Source organism: Kogia breviceps, chromosome 8 (genome assembly GCF_026419965.1).
Source record: "Kogia breviceps isolate mKogBre1 chromosome 8, mKogBre1 haplotype 1, whole genome shotgun sequence".
NCBI classification, from domain to species: Eukaryota; Metazoa; Chordata; class Mammalia; order Artiodactyla; family Physeteridae; genus Kogia; species Kogia breviceps.
Window position 1 is genome coordinate 110799512 of NC_081317.1, and position 20130 is coordinate 110819641.

Genomic DNA, 20130 nt, shown 5'->3' on the forward strand with positions numbered 1-20130 from the left:
AATTTTATTACTTTTATTGATCTTTTGAAACAATCATTTTTGCTTTCATTGTTTTTCCCTAGAATCTTTTCTTCTTTCATTATTTTTTTTTCTTTTTATCTTTATTATTTAATTTTCTCTGCTTTGGATTTAACTTGCTGTTCTATTTCTAGTATAGTGGAATCTGAGGTCACTAATTTGAGACCCAAATTTTCTTCATTAATTTCCTTCTTTCCTAATATAGGTGGTCTCCTCAGACTCTCAACCCCACCCAGTTTGACTCTCCCTTCACTATAACTTGGAAAATCTCAAAACAGTAAATTGGGGCAGTCACTGGACTCACCCATCTCCCAGAGAGCTCTATTCTTTGTTGTCTGATGTTCAGTGTCTTGAAAACAGTCTTTCCTTATATTTTGCCCAGTTATTTTGGTTGTTTCAGGTAGGAGGGTAAATCTGGTTCCTGTTATTCCAACTTTGCCAGCAATGGAAGTGCCAAGAGTATGAGTTTTCAAAATACATTTCATAAGAGGCATTCCACTGTGTTGTTTAGTTGTGTATATCTGGTGGAATTTTCTTTGCTAGGATTTGACCCATGTTGATAATTTTTGCTTATCCAAATTCACAGTGCAGTGATGTTGGGCATGGGGGTATTTACAGTTGAAGTAGAATTTGGGAAGAGTAGCTGTAGGAGTTGTATTCCTAAGCTAGGCACAGTATAAATAAAATTATCCGCTTTAGATCAATCTAAGAATTCTTAGTTTAGGGAATACTCAGAATTATTAATGGGAGAGAATTGGGGCAGTCAGTGGCAAAGCAAAAGAAAAATCAGAGCTATCAGCAAGTGCAGACAAGAAAAAAAAAAAAAAGGAAGACAAAAATCCCGACTAAGGTAAAATTAAATTTGTTCAAAACTTACTGATACAAAATTTATGATTACATGTGGCATTTACTCTGAAGTTTTACTTGACTTAGAATAGATATTGCAAGTTAATAGGTTTTATAGACTGAAAAAAAGATGTTTATTTTTCAGGTTAACTGTTGTAAGTTTGGAAGTAAGTAAAATCTGAAATGAACTGTTTTTCTATGCTTTGGAAATATCTCTACACAAACACTTAATACATTAATTACAGATCTGTTTTTCCTATTATTAGAAGTAAGACCCCTAATAATCTCCATTAAATGAATTGGCCTAGCATGAATTACTTTATATATTTGAAAAAAAATTTAAATACATATATTTAAAATTATTTGTGGTTCACATTTTAATGATGCAGGCTTGATTCTTCCTTATTTAGATTACTAGGAGAGAAGAAAGCTGAATACAGGCACACAGCGGAGGTATTGCAGGTTTAGTTCCAGACCACCTCAGTAAAGCCGATATGACAATAAAGCAAGTCACGTGAATTTTTTGGTTTCCCGATGCATGTAAAAGTTATTATACACTATACTGTAGTTTATTAAGTGTGCAGTAGCATTATGTCTAAAACAACAGTGTACATACCTTAATTAAAAAATACTTTATTGCTAAAAAACGCTAATCATCATCTGAACCTTCAGTGAGTTGTAATCTTTTTGCTGGTGGAGGGTCTTGCCTCAGTGCTGATGAATGCTGACTGATCAGGGTGATGGGTGCTGAAGGTTGAGGTGGCTGTGAAAATTTCTTAAAATAAGACAGCAGTGAAGTTTGCCACATTGATTCTTTCCTTTCAAGAACAATCTCTCTGTAGCATGCAATGCTGTTTGATAGCATTTTTCCCACAGTAGAACTTTTTTCAAAATCAGAGTGAATCCTTTCAAACCCTCTTGCTGCTTTATCAGCTAAGTTTATATAATATTCTAAATCCTTTGTTGTCATTTCAACAGTCTTCATCAGGTCTAGATTCCATTTCAAGAAAACACTTTGTTCAACTCCTTATCCATTAAAGATTTATCATGAGACTACAGCAGTTCATTCACACCTTCAGACTCCACTTCTAATTCTAGTTCTCTTGCTATTTCCACCGCATCTGCAGTGACTTCCTCCATTGAAGTCTTGAACCTCTCAACATTATCCTTGAGGGTTGGAATCAACTTCTTCCAAACTCCTGTTAATGTTAATATTTTGACCTCTTCCCATGAATCACAGATATTCTTAATGGCATCTAGAATGGTGAATCCTTTCCAGAAAGTTTTCAATTTACTTTGCCCTGTTCTATCAGAAGAATCACTATGTATTGCAGCTATAGCCTTATGAAATCTATTTCTTTTTTAAAAAAATTAACTAATTAATTTTTGGCTGCATCTGGTCTTTGTTGCTGCGTGTGGGCTTTCTCTACTTGCGGCAAGTGGGGCTACTCTTTGTTGTGGTGTGCTGGCTTCTCACTGCGGTGGCTTCTCTTTTTGCGGAGCATGGGCTCGAGGCATGTGGGCTTCAGTAGTTGTGGCACGCAGGGTCAGTAGTTGTGGCGCATGGGCTTAGTTGCTCCGCAGCATGTGGGAGCTTCCCAGACCAGGGCTCGAACCCGTGTCCCCTGCATTGGCGGCGGATTCTTAACCACCAGGGAAGTCCCTGAAATATATTTCTTAAATAATAAGATTTGAAAGTCAAAATTACTCCTTGATCCATGGTCTGCAGAATGGGCATTGTGTTAACAGGCATGGAAACAACATTAAAGTCATTGTATGTCTCCATCAGATAATGGGTGATCAGGTGCATTGTCAATGAGCAGTAATATTTTGAAAGGAATCTTTCTGAACAATAGGTCTTAACAGTGAGCTTAAAATACTTAGTAAACCATGTTGTAAACAGATGTGCTGTCATCCAGGCCTTGTTGTTCCATTTATAGAGCACAGGCAGAGTAGATATAACATAATTCTTAAGGGCCCTAGGACTTTGGGAATGGTATATGAGCATTGGTTTCAGCTAAAGTCACCAGCCACATTATCCCCTAACAAGAGGGTCCGTCTGTCCTTAGAATCTTTGAAGCCAGGCACTGACTTCTCTCTAGCTACGGAAGTCCTCAGATGGCATCTCCTTCCAATATAAGGCTTTGTCTACCTTGAAAATCTGTTGTTTAGTGCAGCTGCCTTCGTGAATTATCTTAGCTAGATCTCCTGGATAACTTTCTGCTTCTTCTACATCAGCACTTGCTGCTTTGCTTTTACTTTTATGTTATGGAGATGGCTTCTTTCCTTAAATCTCATGAACCAACTTCTGCTAGCTTCAGACTTTTCTTTCATAGCTTTCTTGCCTCTCTCTGCCTTCAGAGAATTAGAGTTAGGGCCTTGCTCTGGATTAGGCTTTGATTTACGGGAATGTTGTGGCTGGTTGATCTTCTATCCAGACCACTAAAACTTTCTTCATATCAGCAATTAGGCTGTTTTGCTTTCTTATCATTCATGTATTGACTGGAGTAACACTTTTAATTTCCTTCAAGGACTTTTCCTTTGCATTCACACCTTGCTACCTATTTGTCATAAGAGGTATAACTTTTGGCCTGTCTCGACTTCTGACGTGCCTTCCTCACTAAGCTTAATCCTTTCTAGCTTTTGATGTCAGAGTAAGATGTGTGACTCTTCCTTTTACTTGAGCTATTAGAGGGCATTAAAGAGTTATTAATTGGCTTAATTTCAATATTTTTGTGTCTAAGGGAATAGGGAGGCCTGAGGAGAGAGAGAGAGAGATGGGGAAAGGGCAGTTGGTGGGGCAGTCAGAGAACACACACATTTATCAATTAAGTTCACTGTAACTTATGGGCGTGGTTACTTCTGCCCCAAAACAATTAAAATAGTAACATCAAAGATCATTGATCACAGATCACCATAACAAATATAATAACAACAACAACAATAATAATAATAAAGTTTGAAATACTGTAAGAATTACCAAAATGTGATGCAGAGAGATGAAGTGAGCAAATGCTGTTGGAAAAATGGCGCCGATAGACTTGCTGGTCACAAGGTTGCCACAAACATTCAATCTTTCAAAAACGCAATATCTGCGATGCTCAGTAAAGTGAAGTGCAATAAAAGAAGGTCTGCCTGTATAGATGGTGATTATAACTAACCTCCTCTTTTTAAAGAAATAATCATATACTTTGAGTTGGGAGTATATAGGTCCCTAAGCATAATTTATAATTTTTTATAGGTTTGTGGGACCGCTGGGTACCATCATCATAAAATGTAAGGATTTTCGAATTATTCAGTTGGATATTCCTGGAATGGAGGAATGTTTGAATATAGCCAGTTCCATTGAGGTAAGTATTTTGGAAGGAAAATGTGATGAAAATAAATAATCATTAAAAGGAACCTTATTTTCTGCTTCACTGTAGCTCTTATGTTTTTTTTTTTAACATCTTTATTGGAGTATAATTGCTTTACAGTGGTGTGTTACTTTCTGCTTTATAACAAAGTGAATCAGCTATACATATATATACATCCCCATATCTCCTCCCTCTTGGTCTCCCTCCCACCCTCCCTATCCCACCCCTCTAGGTGGTCACAAAGCCCTGAGCTGATCTCCCTGTGCCATGTGGCTGCTTCCCACTAGCTATCTAGTTTACCTTTGGTAGTATATATATGTCCCTGCCACTCTCTCACTTCGTCCCGTGTTACCCTTCCCCCTCCCCGTGTCCTCAAGTCCATTCTCTACGTCTGAGTCTTTATTCCTGTCCTGCCCCTATATGTTTCTTTTAGATATTTAGTCATGCTTGTGACTCAAATATTGAAGACTGAATGGAAGCGCCTCACCCTGAGTCATTGTTATAAGAATGTAAAAAGATTTTATTGACTTACAGCAGTTTTTAATATTGCTTATTCTTCTGGGTTTGTCGATGTTGTAGCATGTGACAGGAATTCCTTCCCTTTTAAGGCTGAATAATATTCCATTGTGTGTATATAAATGCTGAGACTTTTTAAAAACGTTATTTCTTTTGTAAAGCAAGTAATTATCAACAAAGATTGTAGTCTTTTGTTTGTTTTTAGTAAATCTGAATTTCCATTATATTACGTTTGCTTAAGACAGGATGTATTTGTTTTATATTTACAGAAATGATATTGAATATCTGTTCAGATTACAAATAATAGAAATTTTACTTGGATAATATTTAAATTGAAGAGCTCACACTGTTTTCTTTCCCATTTTAACCAACGCTTTTGGTATACCCTCAGATTTTAAGTTGATTTATTTTAAATCATTGCCACTAAATTATAGCAATTAACTTTATGTTTACAGTATTTTCTAGGTAATTATAGAGACACACTGATTTTTTTTTCCTTCTGTCTTTGAGTGACTGATCTGGGCTTTGTAGACAAAATAAATGCTATTGGCTTAACTGTTAAAGGGGGCAGAAAGGCTTAAATCTGTAGGATCTCATTTGGCTTTTAAACAAAAACAGAGAAATAGAGGAACCACAGTTGTGGTACTGAGAAAATGGCATGTAGCATTTTTCTTTCTGCTTTTGCTAAATTTTACTTAAGGAAATGAGAAGATGAGCTGAACTGTTTGTCTTACATATTCATCATTTGGAAATAGCACAGTAATGTTGATTTGGCTGAATGTGCTGACATGAGTGAGAAACGCAATGTGGCTTCTAGGCTGTTAAAGGGAAATGCTGTCCTGCTATTTGGTCTGGGGAATGCCACTCACCCACTTCAGTTGAACGTGTGTTTTTTTTCAGTTGTGGGGCTGGATTTTCACTGAGCTGTCCACATTTTTCTTTTTCTTATCCCTTTTATAACTTGTAAGATAGCTGGTGGGTGTTAGTGAAGTTGCCTGTGGTGAAGAAACAGCCTATTACCCCACTTGCTGATTGCATTTACTTAACTTCTTGGCACCTGACACTAATCAGTTATTTATTTAGCTACACATATTACCTAAAGCTCTGTAGAAACTGACTGATTATGTAGAAGCCCTTAAGGTTGAAAAGAAGCCGTAAGTAATTTGACCTTAGAAAATGAATGCTCTGTTGATTGTTTTAACAACATAGTAAATACACATAGTGTACTTGGCCGCTAGCCTTTTCCTGGCATCCAGTTTCCCTCCCTTCTTCTATACATCTTGACATAATTTGGTAGTAATAACTGCATTTCTTATAAAGCACAGTTGAACTATTCTTTATCAAAATCCATATACCCAAATATATTCTGTTGCCCTAAATAGAATCCCGTTGGAAGAATAACTGGCAAGTGCTTGGTTTTCTAACTTATAGCAGGAAGTCAGATGAATCTTATTTTCTATATAGTTTCAATGGCCTTTTAGGGTTGAGATGACTTTAGTTCTTTGAGCATTAATGTGTTTAAAGGAAAAGTTCTGTCTCTAATGACATGAAATGTAATCATGACAAGCCTGAGCCTGAGTGCTTATTGCCTGCCAGAATGGTTGCTGACATGCATTTAAAATAATGGTTGTACCAGTCACTATGGAGTACAGTATGGAGGTTCCTCAAGAAATTAAAAATAGAACTACCATATGATCCAGCAATCCCACTTCTCCGTATATATCCAAAGGAAACAAAATCATTGTCTTAAAGAGATATCCGTACTCCCATGTTCACTGCAGCATTATTCATAATAGCCAAGGTATAGAAACAACCTAAGTGTCTGTTGTTGGATGAATGAATAGGGAAATCACACACACACACACACACACACACACACACACACACACAGAGGAATATTATTCAGCCTTAAAAAAGAAAGGAGTCCTGCCATTTGCAACCACATGGATGAAACTGGAGGGCGTTGTGTTAAGTGAAATAAGCCAGACAGAGAAAGACAAATACTGCATGGTATCACTTATATGTGGAATCTAAAAAATAAAAAAAAAGCAAACATAGAAACAGGGAGTAGAAAAGTGGTTTCCCAGGGCTGGAGGTGGGTGAAATAGGGAGAGGTTGGTAAAAGTTACAGATGTTTATTTATGAGATAAGGTTTGAGAATCTAATGTATGACATGGACTATAGTTGATGACACTGTATTATGTAATTGAAGTTTGCTAAGAGAGTAGAACTTCAGTGTTTTCATAAACAACAACAGAAGGTAAATATGTGTGGTGATGGATGTGTTAATTAACTCGATGGGGGAAAACCCTTTCGCGATGTGCATGTGTATCAAATCATCACTTTGTACATTTGAAATATCTTACAGTTTAATAAAACTGTCAATTTATACCACAGTAAAGCTGAAAAAAAATTTTTTTAATATTGCAAAGAGTATCTTTTAAATAATAAAATTTAAAAATTAAATAAATAAAATAAAATAAAGGTTCTACTGACCTTAAAGGAAGTAGCTTTATTCTGAGAGCTTGGGGATGTTAGCATGATGTTGAGCCCTCTTCCCCCGCTCCAGCCGAGTGTCTCCAAAATTACTGCAGTTTGAATTATGCTAATTGATTTTGCTGCCTTTTTTTCCCCACTCATAGAAATGCTTTATAAAACTCCCATCAGAAGGTGAACCTGCCAGGTGATGTTCCATTTCTCAGTTCCTCCATCTAGTCAGGTTTCCCTGGTGTTGTCACCAGAATTCAAGTATTTCAGATGGCAATAAGCTCATTTTGGGACCACAGAGTTATTGCCCTGGTTTTGGGTCAGTGTAGCATAAAGGTATGAGGATACCTGACCATATCACTCTAGGAAGGGAGGAAATTTCACATCGATGGAGGCTATGTGGAGCATTAACAGCTAAAATTATTTTAGAGTTTATTATGTGCCAGGCACTGTTCTAGCCCTGTTACATACATTTTCTCTCTTAATGCTCCCAGCAGCCCTAAGAGGTAGGTACTGTGAGGTGGCCCTGTGAGGTTATTTCCTCTATTTTACAGCTAAGGAAGGTGAGGCGTAGGGTGGTTACATTACTTAAACACTTGCATTGGCATCTGGAATTTGAGTCCAGCAGTCTGACTCCCTTCTGACTCTTTGGCTACTAAGCTTTTTTACAATTGCCAACACACAATGATTTTAAATAATTTACATATGTTTATATATAGTTAATAACTGGATTTTGAGCCAAGGCCTTACTGACTAACCAAAACCTGTTCTCTGATCCCCAGAAATATTTGGACCTTTTTATTAGGGCTTATTAAATGGTCTCAAGGAGTTTTTTCATTTTTCTCCTGAGTAGGTGTGCACATTGTTTTGTTCTTTTGTTCATTCAGCAAATGCTAATTGAGTGTATGTTATGTGCCAGAAACTTTGTTAGAGGCTGAAAGCATGGTAGTTAGCCTCAGTAAGGTATAATTGTGTCTAGTGATAAATACCATGTTAGAGAAATATATTGGGTGTCCATCATTATTAGGCCGTATTTAATACCAATTTGGCAATTAGAAAGTGTTTAAAATTGTTATATGTTCCAATTTTCTTTTTTTATTTCTTTTTTCCCCGAGGCATTATCTACCCTGGACTCTATCACTCTGATGTACCCTTTCTTTTACCGGCCCATGTTTGAAGTGATAGAAGATGGCTGGCATTCTTTCCTTCCTGAGCAAGAGTTTGAACTCTACTCTTCAGCTGTGAGTAACTTTTGAGAGAACTATGGGTAATGAGAAATAACCCAGCACTTTACTTGTGAAAATGATCACTTCCTTTTTGAAGAGTAATAAGGTGCAGTTGACTTATCCATGCCTAAAAGAAGTATCTGTTAGCTATTAGTGCTGCAGCCTTTGCCGTTCAGAGATTTGCATAATTTGTTCCCAGTGCTGCAGCTTAAGTAATATTTCTTCTACTGGATTTACTGATAGAACATTAAGATCTTCATAAAGATAGTCCTGACATGTTTTAATTTGGGGGTGTTTTAAAAGTGTCTCCCTAGAAAACAGCTTTATATACAGTAATTAGGTTCTGAGCCATCTCCCAAAAGTGTGTTGAACCCACTGTGTATCTAGGAGAGCACTAGAGAACCATGTATCAATTTGTTTTTGTGGGATGATTTTTGTGATTTTATAATTTGGGTTACTAAGACCAGTGTACTAGATCCACGTGTTCTTTCTGGAAGATTGGAAGATTGGCAGGACCTTCCTGCGCACTTTCTGCTTCTACTGCTGCCCACCCTCCTGAAGCCATTTTTTTCTTAGCTTTTATTAATACTTTTTCCATCCTGATACTTGTTTTTACTGTTAAGTGTTCTGCCAGTGGACGGTAATAGTACCCAAATAAACTGTACATATGAAATGAGAAGATATACATAAATGCCAGATTAAAAACAATCAAGTTGGGCTTCCCTGGTGGCGCAGTGGTTGAGAGTCCGCTTGCTGATGCAGGAGACATGGGTTCATGACCCGGTCCGGGAGGATCCTCCACATGCCGCGGAGCGGCTGGGCCCGTGAGCTGTGGCCGCTGAGCCTGCACGTCCGGAGCCTGGGCTCTGCAATGGGAGAGGCCACAGCAGTGAGAGGTCCGTGTACTGCAAAAAAGAAAAAACAGTCAGGATTTTTCTATCCCAGTTTTACTTACAAGTGGGATGTTGCTTATAAAGGTTTTTTGCTTTCACCAAAAAAGAAACATCTGTGTCTGTCACTGAGTGTTCCTTCCCCTTCTCCCCTAACTGGCTGAAATGTACAAATACCCGAAAAAAGGAATGGGCTGTATCTCATTAGGAAAGAAGCTGCAGTTATCCAATAAATAGATGCTGTTGGTCTTCAAAAAAAAAAAAAGTTGGTGTTTTTTTTTTTTTTTTTTTTTTTTTTTTTTTTTTACTACTTTTCTTTTTCCAACATACCTCTGTAAATGGGTCCTAGGAGGATCAAGAAGTAGGGACCAGCGTGCCATGTAATTTAAAGAACAAAGATGTCCATAGCAGCAGAGTGAGAAAGGAAGGGGAATTTTACATTCCTGTGTATGGAACATTTTTATGTAGTTTGTGGATAACTACCTGTATTTACATTTATATTCAGGGTCTTTATAGCATTAAAAACTGCATAGTAAACATTCTCAAATGCATGATGCTTTTCTTTTGTATCAGTTAACTACTAGCTAACAGCTACCTTAGAGGAATCCTTAGTTACTTCCTCGGTGGAAAATGGCAGTCAGAATTTGATCTGGGAGGGAGATGTCTGAATGATTTTCTTGGTTATCCAAAAAGTCTGTATAAATGACTTGCTCATGATTTATCTTGTAGTTAGGTGCCATAAGTGAACCAGTCTAAGTCTACATTCAACAAGCCAACATTCAAATCAGTCTCCTCTCCTGTGCAGAAATCCTCTGTGCTAACACATCCACGATGTGGTTGTCCAGCTTCTGCTTGAAATCTCTAGTGCAAGAGAATTTGCAAAATCACACAGTAACGTCCCAGATGGGAACAGTCCTAATACCAAGCTGAAGTTCCCCTGTACTTAGACCCCATGTTTCTGATGTTGGCTTGTGTTTTTCAGGTTGTCTTATTCCTCTACTATGAATTGTTCTTCAAATTAAGAACTATTATGTCCCCATTAAGTTTCCTCTTCTACAGATTAAATATCAGTATTTATTTCAGCCTTTTCCCATAATACTGAACTCAGGGCCCCACCCTGTCCTGGGTGCTTTCCTCAGCAAGGCCTTTAGTTTGTCATTGATTCTCTTAAAACATGGTACCCGTAACATTTAGCATAGATTGGAACTATTACTGATACTTTACTGTACCCCAAAGTTGCATTGGCCTTTTTCTGAATTAAATTACTAATGAAATAAACTAAAATTCCTTCATCCTTATACATATATTATTAAGGGATCCTCCTTGCCTTTTTGTTTGTTTGTCCATTCATTCATTCTTATATTCAACACTTTTTTCCTCATAGGCATTTCCTTTTGGGGTTAGCTAATTATTTAAGCAATTTGTATATTTGAATTTCTGTTTTATATTCCTGCAAATTTTGTAATCCACAAATTTAATGAGAACATCTTCAATCCTTGATTTGAGGTATTTACTTACTATTGCTAGATTATGGAAATTTTAGATAAGCAAAGCATGGTCCCTTCCTTCTAATTGTTCAAAGTCTAATAATTAAGTAATTGAATACAATAAAATAAGTGCTGACAAAATTTCCACAAGGCACAGGGGAAATGAATTAGATCTGTGTTATAGAAAGTCAGTTCTGTTGCAAAATGCTGAGAAACTGCTTAATAGAATACTGTAATAATATAAAGAAGATGGTTGGATCAGTAGCAGAGTGGTTATAGTACAGAACTATTCAGGAAGTGGAATTAAAAGGAGTTGGTGACCCACTCCCTGGATGTGAGAGGTAAAACAGGCAGTGGCATCTAGGTTTTTTATCACTGAGATGGAAAAGACAGAAAGAGAAATGTGTTGACAGGGAATGAGCTGAGTTCAGTTTTGGGGATGGCAAATTCAAAGGGCCTGTGTGGTACATGTCATTGAATATGTACAATAGATAGTTTAGAGCTTATTTGAGAGATCTGTGTTAAAAATGAAATATTGAGCGTAATCAATGTATGCATTGTGGGAACCATGGGAGAAGCTGATATTGCCGAGGGAAAGCATCTAAAGTAGGGGGCCAAGGATGAACCATGTAAGGGATGAGTGGAGGAAAAAGCCAAGGGAAGAGTGAGCTTCAAGTAGGAGGAGGTCACTAATGTGAAAGCTTTTTATTAATTGTTGGTTTATTGTCTCTCTTCTGGTCTAGGATACAAGCTGCTAGAATATAAACTTTAGGACGGTAGGAAACATACATGTCATTCTTATTCTCTACTGTATTCTTTTTTTTTTTTTAACATCTTTATTGGAGTATAATTGCTTTATAATGGTGTGTTAGTTTCTGCTTTATAACAAAGTGAATCAACTGTACATATATGTATATCTCCATATCCCCTCCCTCTTGCGTCTCCCTCCCACCCTCCCTATCCCACCCCTCTAGGTGGTCACAAAGCACCGAGCTGATCTCCCTGTGCTATGTGGCTGCTTCCCACTAGCTATCTATTTTACATTTGGTAGTGTGTATGTGTCCATGCCACTCTCTCACTTCGTCCCAGCTTACCCCTCCACCTCCCCGTGTCCTCAAGTCCATTCTCTACATCTCCGTCTTTATTCCTGTCCTGCCCCTAAATTCTTCAGAAACATTTTTTTTACATTCCATATATATGTGTTAGCATACGGTATTTGTTTTTCTCTTTCTGACTTACTTCACTCTGTATGACAGACTCCAGGTCTATCCACCTCATTACAAATAACTCAGTTTCATTTCTTTTTATGGCTGAGTAATATTCCATTGTATATATGTGCCACATCTTCTTTATCCATTCATCTGTTGATGGACACTTAGGTTGCTTCCATGTCCTGGCTATTGTAAATAGAGCTGCAGTGAACATTGCGGTACTTGACTCTTTTTGAATTATGGTTTTCTCAGGGTATCTACTGTATTCTTAGCACATGATTGGCAAGCAGTAGATATTTGTTGAGTGAATGAATGTAAGAATGTGTGCATGTGTGCAGGATAGGACAGAAGGACAATAAGGCCTTCTGTGCATCATTGGACTCCTATGCCAGGTAGATATATATCACTTAGTCAGTCAGTATTCGTTGAGTAAGGTTTTTTGACCATCTAAAAAACTTTCTAAATAGTATTAGCCAGCCCCTTCTCTATTATATCCAAAAGAGATGTATGGTGTTGAGAAGACAGAGTACTAAAACTAGCTATCAAGATACCTTATGTTGCATCCCAGATACGTTGGCTGCTTGACTTTCTGGGACTTAGTTTCCAAGTCTACACAATGAAAGTATTGGACAAATGATCTTTAAGAGTTCCTCCCCTTTTTACATGCTTTTATTCTAGGATATCATGAAATATTATTTCAGATACTTTACTGAAATACACATATATAGTATATCTGTACTGCCCCAATCTACTACTTCAGAAATTATATACAACAAAGATGATGATAAGGTAATGGTTGAGTAGCTTCTATCTGACAAGACCTCCTGCAGATATACAATGACAAACTATGAATAAAATACAGAAGACTACCTCTTGGAGGCTCTGGTAAGTGAACAGAAATCAGCATATTTTAGAGGGGAGTCAAAACTGAGAGGAAGTGAATGACAGTGAATTTCCTATTTTGTGGGCCTTGTCCTGAGGTCAGTGAAGTTATGGCATTGATGGTATAGGAGAGCTAACATTCTGGTGAAAAGCCCACTTTCTCTCTGGTGGTTAGTTGGAACCTGGAACCAGGAACTTCCCCTGGTTCCTGGGAGGAACCAGGGGAAGGGCTTGGGGAACCAGAGAGCCAGAGGAGGGGAACCTTGATTCTGTATATAACCCTAAATCTCTGGCTGACTGTTGAACCATGATTGCATGGGACAGACTGGGAGCAGTCAGAGCTAAGGTCTGAGCTGCCGTGCACCTCGGATGTTACAGAGTTTGCAGTTTAAGTCTGAACAAGCTAGTTCCTTGTAAAACAGAACCATAACGCTCTTCAAAGGTGTGTAATAGAATGCAGTTTCTGGACATTCACAATGTCCAGGACACAGTCCAAAGTTGAGCCAGGATATTATGACCCGTTCTCAAGAAAAAAGACAGCTCCCTTTCCTCAGCTGCCGCTAAGGTGCTTGGTCCTTGCGAGGAAGCTAAGGCCGCGTTGGGGTGCGGCCCTCACTTCATCCGGTGACTAGCATCTCTCCTGGCAGCACCTGCCTAGCACTCACCCGCTGCATTGCCTCCGTCTCGGAGCTCGCCTGCATCTACTTGGAGGTGACGGTCACTGGAGGATAAGATGAATGCCCTCATTAAAGCAGCAGGTGTAAATGCTGAACCTTTCTGGCCAGGCTTGTTTGCAAAGGCTTTGGCCAGCGTCAACATTGGGAGCCTCATCTGCAATGTGGGGGCAGGTGGACCTGCCCCAGCAGGAGGTCCTGCCCCCTCCCCCAGTGCTGTCCCAGCTGAGGAGAAGAAAGTGGAAGCAAAGTAAGAAAAATCTGAAGAGTCTGATGATGACATGGGCTTTGGTTTTTTTTTGACTAAACCTCTTTAGTAACACAAAAAGCTGGGCTCTTTGCAAAAAACAAAAGACAATCAGCAATTGCCAACCCCAAGATGACTCAGATGTTCAGGTGATCATACAAGATCTTTCGAGCAGCTGTTTAAACTTCCCATTTTCCGTAAAGGAAACTATGCTTAAAATGAGAGAAAAGACAGGAAACCTCAGCAGAGAAATAGAAAACATTAAGAAGAGTCAAATGGAACTCAGCATTTTTGGAAAAATTTGTATCAAATAAAATATTCACTAGGCTAAATGACAGACGACAGAAACAGTAAAATTGAAATCAGAGCAATAGAAATTATTTGGAGAAATAAGAGAGAAAAGAAATTATGGAAAAATAAACAGAGCCTCAGGAACATGTAGAACAATATCAAAATGTCTAGTATATGTGTAATTACAGATTCAGGAGAGAATAGACAGAATAGGTAGAAAAAATATTTAAAGAAATAATGTTCAGAAACAAAAAATTTGGTGAATTTTCTGAATTCAAAATCTCAGCAAGCCCCAAACAGGATAAGTATGAAGAAAATCATGCTAGGCACATCATAGTCAAACTGTCAATGAACCATGATAACATGAAGATCTTGAAAGCTGCCAGATAAAAACAACACATTACATACACAGAGACAATTTAAACGACCGTGGACTATTCATCAGAAATCATGGTGACTAGAAGACAAAACTTTTAAAGTGTGGAAAGGAGTAAAACCTACCAACCCTGAATTCTGTATCTGGTGAAAGTATCTTTCAAGGAGGAAGGTGAGACAACATTTTCAGATAAAAAGAAACTACGAATTTGTCACCAAGAGACCTTCACTATAAGAAATGATAAAGGAAGTTCTTCAGACTGAAGGGAAATAATACCAGAGGGAAACCTGAATATTCAAAATGATTGACGAATATTGGAAATGGTAAATTCTAGGTAAATATAACAAGCTATTTTTTTTCTTTTTAGTGTCTTTAAAATATGTATGACTACTTAAAGCAAAAACTATGGCATTGGGGGCTTCCCTGGTGGTGCAGTGGTTAAGAATCCACCTGCCAATGCAGGGGACATGGGTTCAAGCTCTGGTCCGGGAAGATCCCACATGCCACGGAGCAACTAAGCCCGTGCGCCACAACTACTGAGCCTGTGTGCCACAACTATGGAAGCCTGTGCTCCGCAACAAGAGAAGCCACCGCAAAGAGGAGCCCGCACACAGCAACGAAGACCCAATGCAGCCAAAAATAAATAAATAATTTATTAAGAAAACAAAAACAAACTATGGCATTGCCTTTGTGGTGTTTATAGTGTATGTAGACATATTACGTATGGAAACTATGTCATTAAAAATGACTGGGTGTGGTGTGGCTGAATGGATATGGACCAATACAGCTTCAAGGTTTTTACATACTACGTAATGTGGGCTAATATTTAAATTAACAATATATATTATAATCCCTAGAGCAGAGTTTCTCGAACTTGGCACTGTTGACATTTGGGCTAGATAATTCTTTGCTGCGAGAAGCTGTCCTGCACTGTAGGATGTTCGGCAGAATCCCTGGCCTGCCACTAGATGCCAGTAGCATTCTTCTCCTCCAACCCCAGTAGTCTTCAGTCATTGACAGATGTTCTCTTGGGGCAAATCACCCCTAGCTGAGAACCACTGTCCTCAGCAGTCACTTCTTAAAAATGTTAAGAGGTATAATTAAAAGATTAATACATTAAAGTGCAATTCTAAAAGGAATTTAAAGAATTCAAAAGAAAGTGGGAAAGAAGAAACAGCAATAAAAACTGAAGGGGCAAACAAAATAAATGCTAGACTAAAATCCAGCTGTATCAATATTTAATATTGATGTGCTAAATGCTCCCATTAAAAGGCAGAGATTGTCAGAATGAATTAAAGAAAAAAAGTAAGGGAGTTCCCTGGTGGCCTAGTGGTTAGGATTCCAAGACTTTCACTGCTGAGGGCTCGGGTTCAGTCCCTGGTAGGGGAACCTGAGATCCCTCAAGCTGCGTGGTGTGGCCAAAAGAAGAAGAAGAAGAAAAGCAAGATGCAAATATTGCTGTGTACAAGAGATGCATTTTGAATATAAAGAGACAGATTGAAAATAAATGGATGGGGAAAATGTGCCATGAAAATAATAAGTATAAAAAAGTAGCTTTCTTAATTCCAGATTAAAAAAAACCTTCAAGACACAGAATATTATCAAATAAAGAGGGTTATTCCATAATAATAAAATTCATCAGGACAACATAATGATTTATATATAAAAATAAATATTTATGCCTGATAGCCAAAATTGATGGAAATAAATAAATAAGCAATTCTGTGATGATTGTAGATTGTTTATACTGCCCTCTCAGCAAATAATAGAACAACTAAACTAAAACAAAACAACAAAACAAGTAGAGACAGAGAATCTGAACAATGCTCTCTGACATTCATTGAATACTACTTCCCAACTTCGGCAGAATAAACAACATGCAAGAGCACATGGTATGTTTTCTAAGAGCAAACATATGCTGGGCTATTAAATATCAATAAATTTAAAAGGATTGAAACCATACAGAATATAATCCCTGATCACAAAGTAATTATATTAGAAATCAGTTAACAGTAAGGTATCGAGGAATACGCAGAGTACTTCTAAATTAAACAAAATGCTTGTAAATAATCTGTAACTCAAAGATGAAATCAGAAAGGAAATTAGGAAATATTTTGAACTGAATGATAATATCAAAATTTGTAGAATATAGCTAAAGCAATGTTAAGAGAGAAACTTACAATGTTAAAGTGCTAATATTAAACAAGAAGAAAGGTCTAAAATCACCAACTTAAGCTCCAACTTAAGAAACTGGGAAAAAAAATGAGCAAAGTAACTTGAAAGAATGAAATGATAAAAATAAGAGCAGAAATGAATAAAATAACTAGAACTAATAAGTTTATTAGCAAGGTTGCTCGATACAAGTGTACAAAATCTAACTGGCAATAAGCAATCTTAAAATGAATAAAATAGTAACAAATTTAACAAAAGGGCAGGATCTATACACTGAAAAACACAAAACATTGCTGAGAGAAGGTAAAGGACATCTAAATAAAAGGAGAAACACATGTTCATGGATTGGAAGACAATATGGTTAAGATCAGTAATGGGCTGAGTTATGTAAAGGACCCAATAGCAAATATTTTAGGCTTTGGGTGTCATGAAATCTTTGCTGCAGCTGCTCCACTCTGCTGTTACAGCATGCAAACAGCAATAGATAATATATCAATGAATGGGTGGTGCTATGTTCCAATAGTATCTTACAGGCATACCTCATTTTATTGCGTTTTCATCTTATTGTGCTTTTCAGATATTGCATTTTTTACACATTGAAGGTTTGTGGCAATCCTATGTCAAGCAAGTCTTTCAGTGCCATTTTTCCAACAGCATTTGCTTACTTCATGTCTCTGTTGCATTTTGGTAATTCTGAAAATATTTCAAATCCTCCACCAGGAGAAAGATTATGACTTGCTAAAGGCTCAGATGATGGTTAGCATTTTTTAGCAACAAAATATTTTAAAATTAAGGTATGTACATTTTATTTTTTAAGACATTGATGTTGCACACTTAATAGACTACAGTATAGTGTAAACATAACTTATACATGCGTTGTGAAAGCAAAAAATTTGTGACTCGCTTTGTTGCAATATTCACTTCATTGCAGTGGTCTGGAACCAAACCTGCGATGTCTCTGAGGTATGCCTGCATTTACAAAAACAAGCAGGGGACTGGATTTGGCTTGTGGACTATAGTTTGCTGACCTCTCATTAAGATGTTAATTCTCTCCAAATTGATTTATTGATTCAATGCAACTCCTATCAGAATTCCAATAGATGTCTTTGTAGAAATTGCCAAGATTATCCTTTTTTTTTTTTAAGCATCTTTATTGGAGTATAACTGTTTTACAATGGTGTGTTAGTTTCTGCTTTACAACAAAGTGAATCAGTTATACATATACATATGTTCCCATATCTCTTCCCTCTTGTGTCACCCTCCCTCCCACCCTCCCTATCCCACCCCTCTAGGTGGTCACAAAGCACAGAGGTGATCTCCCTGTGCTATGTGGCTGCTTCCCACTAGCTATCTAATTTACATTTGGTAGTGTATATGTGTCCATGCCACTCTCTCACTTCATCACAGCTTACCCTTCCCCCTCCCCATATCCTCAAGTCCATGCTCTAGTAGGTATGTGTTTTATTCCTGTCCTACTACTAATCTCTTCATGACCTTTTTTTTCCTTAGATTCCATATATATGTGTTAGCATATGGTGCTTTTTTTTTTTTTTTTTTCACGGTACGCGGGCCTCTCACTGTTGTGGCCTCTCCCATTGCGGAGCACAGGCTCTGGACGTGCAGGCTCAGTGGCCATGGCTCACGGACCCAGCCGCTCCGCGGCATGTGGGATCCTCCCGGACCGGGGCATGAACCCGTGTCCCCTGTATCGGCAGGCGGACTCTCAACCACTGCGCCACCAGGGAAGCTCCAGCATACGGTATTTGTTTTTCTCCTTCTGACTTACTTCACTCTGTATGACAGACTCCAGGTCTATCCACCTCATTACAAATAACTCAATTTCATTTCTTTTTATGGCTGAGTAATATTCCATTGTATATATGTGCCACATCTTCTTTATCCATCATCTGTTGATGGACACTTAGGTTGCTTCCATGTCCTGGCTATCGTAAATGGAACTGCAGCGTTACTAGAATAGCCAAAACAACTTTGAAAAAAAAATAGCTAAATTATTTACATTACTTGATTTCAAAATTTACTCTCAGGTTACAGTAATCAAGAGGATGTGGTATATTGGCTTAAGGATAGATATATAAATCCATGGAACAGGATAGAGGGTCTAGAGATAAACTCTCCCATTGTGGTCAATTTTTGCCAAAGGTACCTAGACAATTCTACAGGTAAAGAAGAGTTTTTTTCAACTAATGGCATTGGAACAATTGGACTGATAAAAGATAGATCTAGACCTTTACTTCCATCCATAAAAATTAACTCAAAATATATTATAGACCAGAACATAAGAGCTAAAGGTATATAATTTCTTGAAGAAAACACAGGAGAAAATCTTCATGACCATCGATTAGGCAAAGATTTCTTAGATAAGACACTAAAAGTGACCGAAAGCAGATTAGTGATTTCCTAGTATTGGGTGTGGAGAGGAAGGTATGGACTGCAAAGATGCACAGGGGTATCCCAGCAAACACCATGTAGGATAATCAAAAGGAAATTTTTACTTAGATGTATTGAGTTCAGCTATCAAACAGTAAGGTAGAGAGAATATCACAAAATTAACCAAAGAGAAAAGACAAATTACATACATGGTGAAACAAAATTTAAAGAGGAAAAAAATTTGATAAAATTAAACATGTACTTATGATAAAAGCTCCTAGCAGAGTTGGATTTGAAAGGAATTTATTGAATCTGATACAGAGTAGCTACAAAAGCAAAAATATACAAAAAGCAAATCTTTCATTATTCCCTTTAAGTTCAAGAGTGAGACGAAGATCCCTGCCATCGCTACTCCTAGCTGGCTCAGGAAGACAAGAGGAAAAATAAAAGGTATTAGGATTGAAATGAAAGAAGCAAAATTGCTATTAGTTGGGTTTTTTTGTTTTGTTTTTTTGGCCACGCAGTATGTGGGATCTTAGTTCCCCGATCAGGGGTTGAACCTGTCCCCCTGAATTGGGAGCGCAAAGTCTTAACCATTGGACAACCAGGGAAGTCCCTGCTCTTAATTGTTGATTATATGCTTCTCTACATAGGAAACTGAAAGAATCTTGAAATTGTAGGCATTTCTCTACACCAAACACAATTTTGAGACATACAACTAAAATGCCATAAAAATATAAGGTTCCTAGGAGTATATCTAGGAAAAGATATGAAAGATGTTTATTGAGAGAATTTTAAAACTTTATTGAAAAATTAAGAAAGCTTTGAAAAGTGGAGGGATACTATGCTCATAGATAAGGATATTAAATATGATAAAGATGTCTCCAAATCAATCTACAAAGTCAGTGCCATCTTATTAAAACACTAGTGGGTTTTTAAGTGGAATTTGATAAAAGTTACATGAAAGAGCAAAGGATCAAGGGGGAACCAAGGTTCTTTTGAAGAACAAGGAGGGAAGAGGATTCTAGGAGACTTAGCCTACTAAATACAAAGCTTATTCTAA

The 20130-nt window shown here is 37.6% G+C and overlaps 1 protein-coding gene and 1 pseudogene across 1 annotated transcript in view; both read left to right on the forward strand.

Moving 5' to 3' along the window:
* Positions 1-20130, forward strand: part of MTMR9 (myotubularin related protein 9) — a 92097-nt gene that overhangs the window by 9947 nt on the left and 62020 nt on the right. The window contains exons 2-3 of the mRNA XM_059071299.2: positions 4106-4214; positions 8339-8464. Coding sequence (XP_058927282.1) covers positions 4106-4214; positions 8339-8464 — 235 coding nt within the window. The remainder of the gene's footprint in view (positions 1-4105; positions 4215-8338; positions 8465-20130) is intronic.
* On the forward strand, positions 12816-13910 carry LOC131761485 (large ribosomal subunit protein P1 pseudogene; annotated as a pseudogene).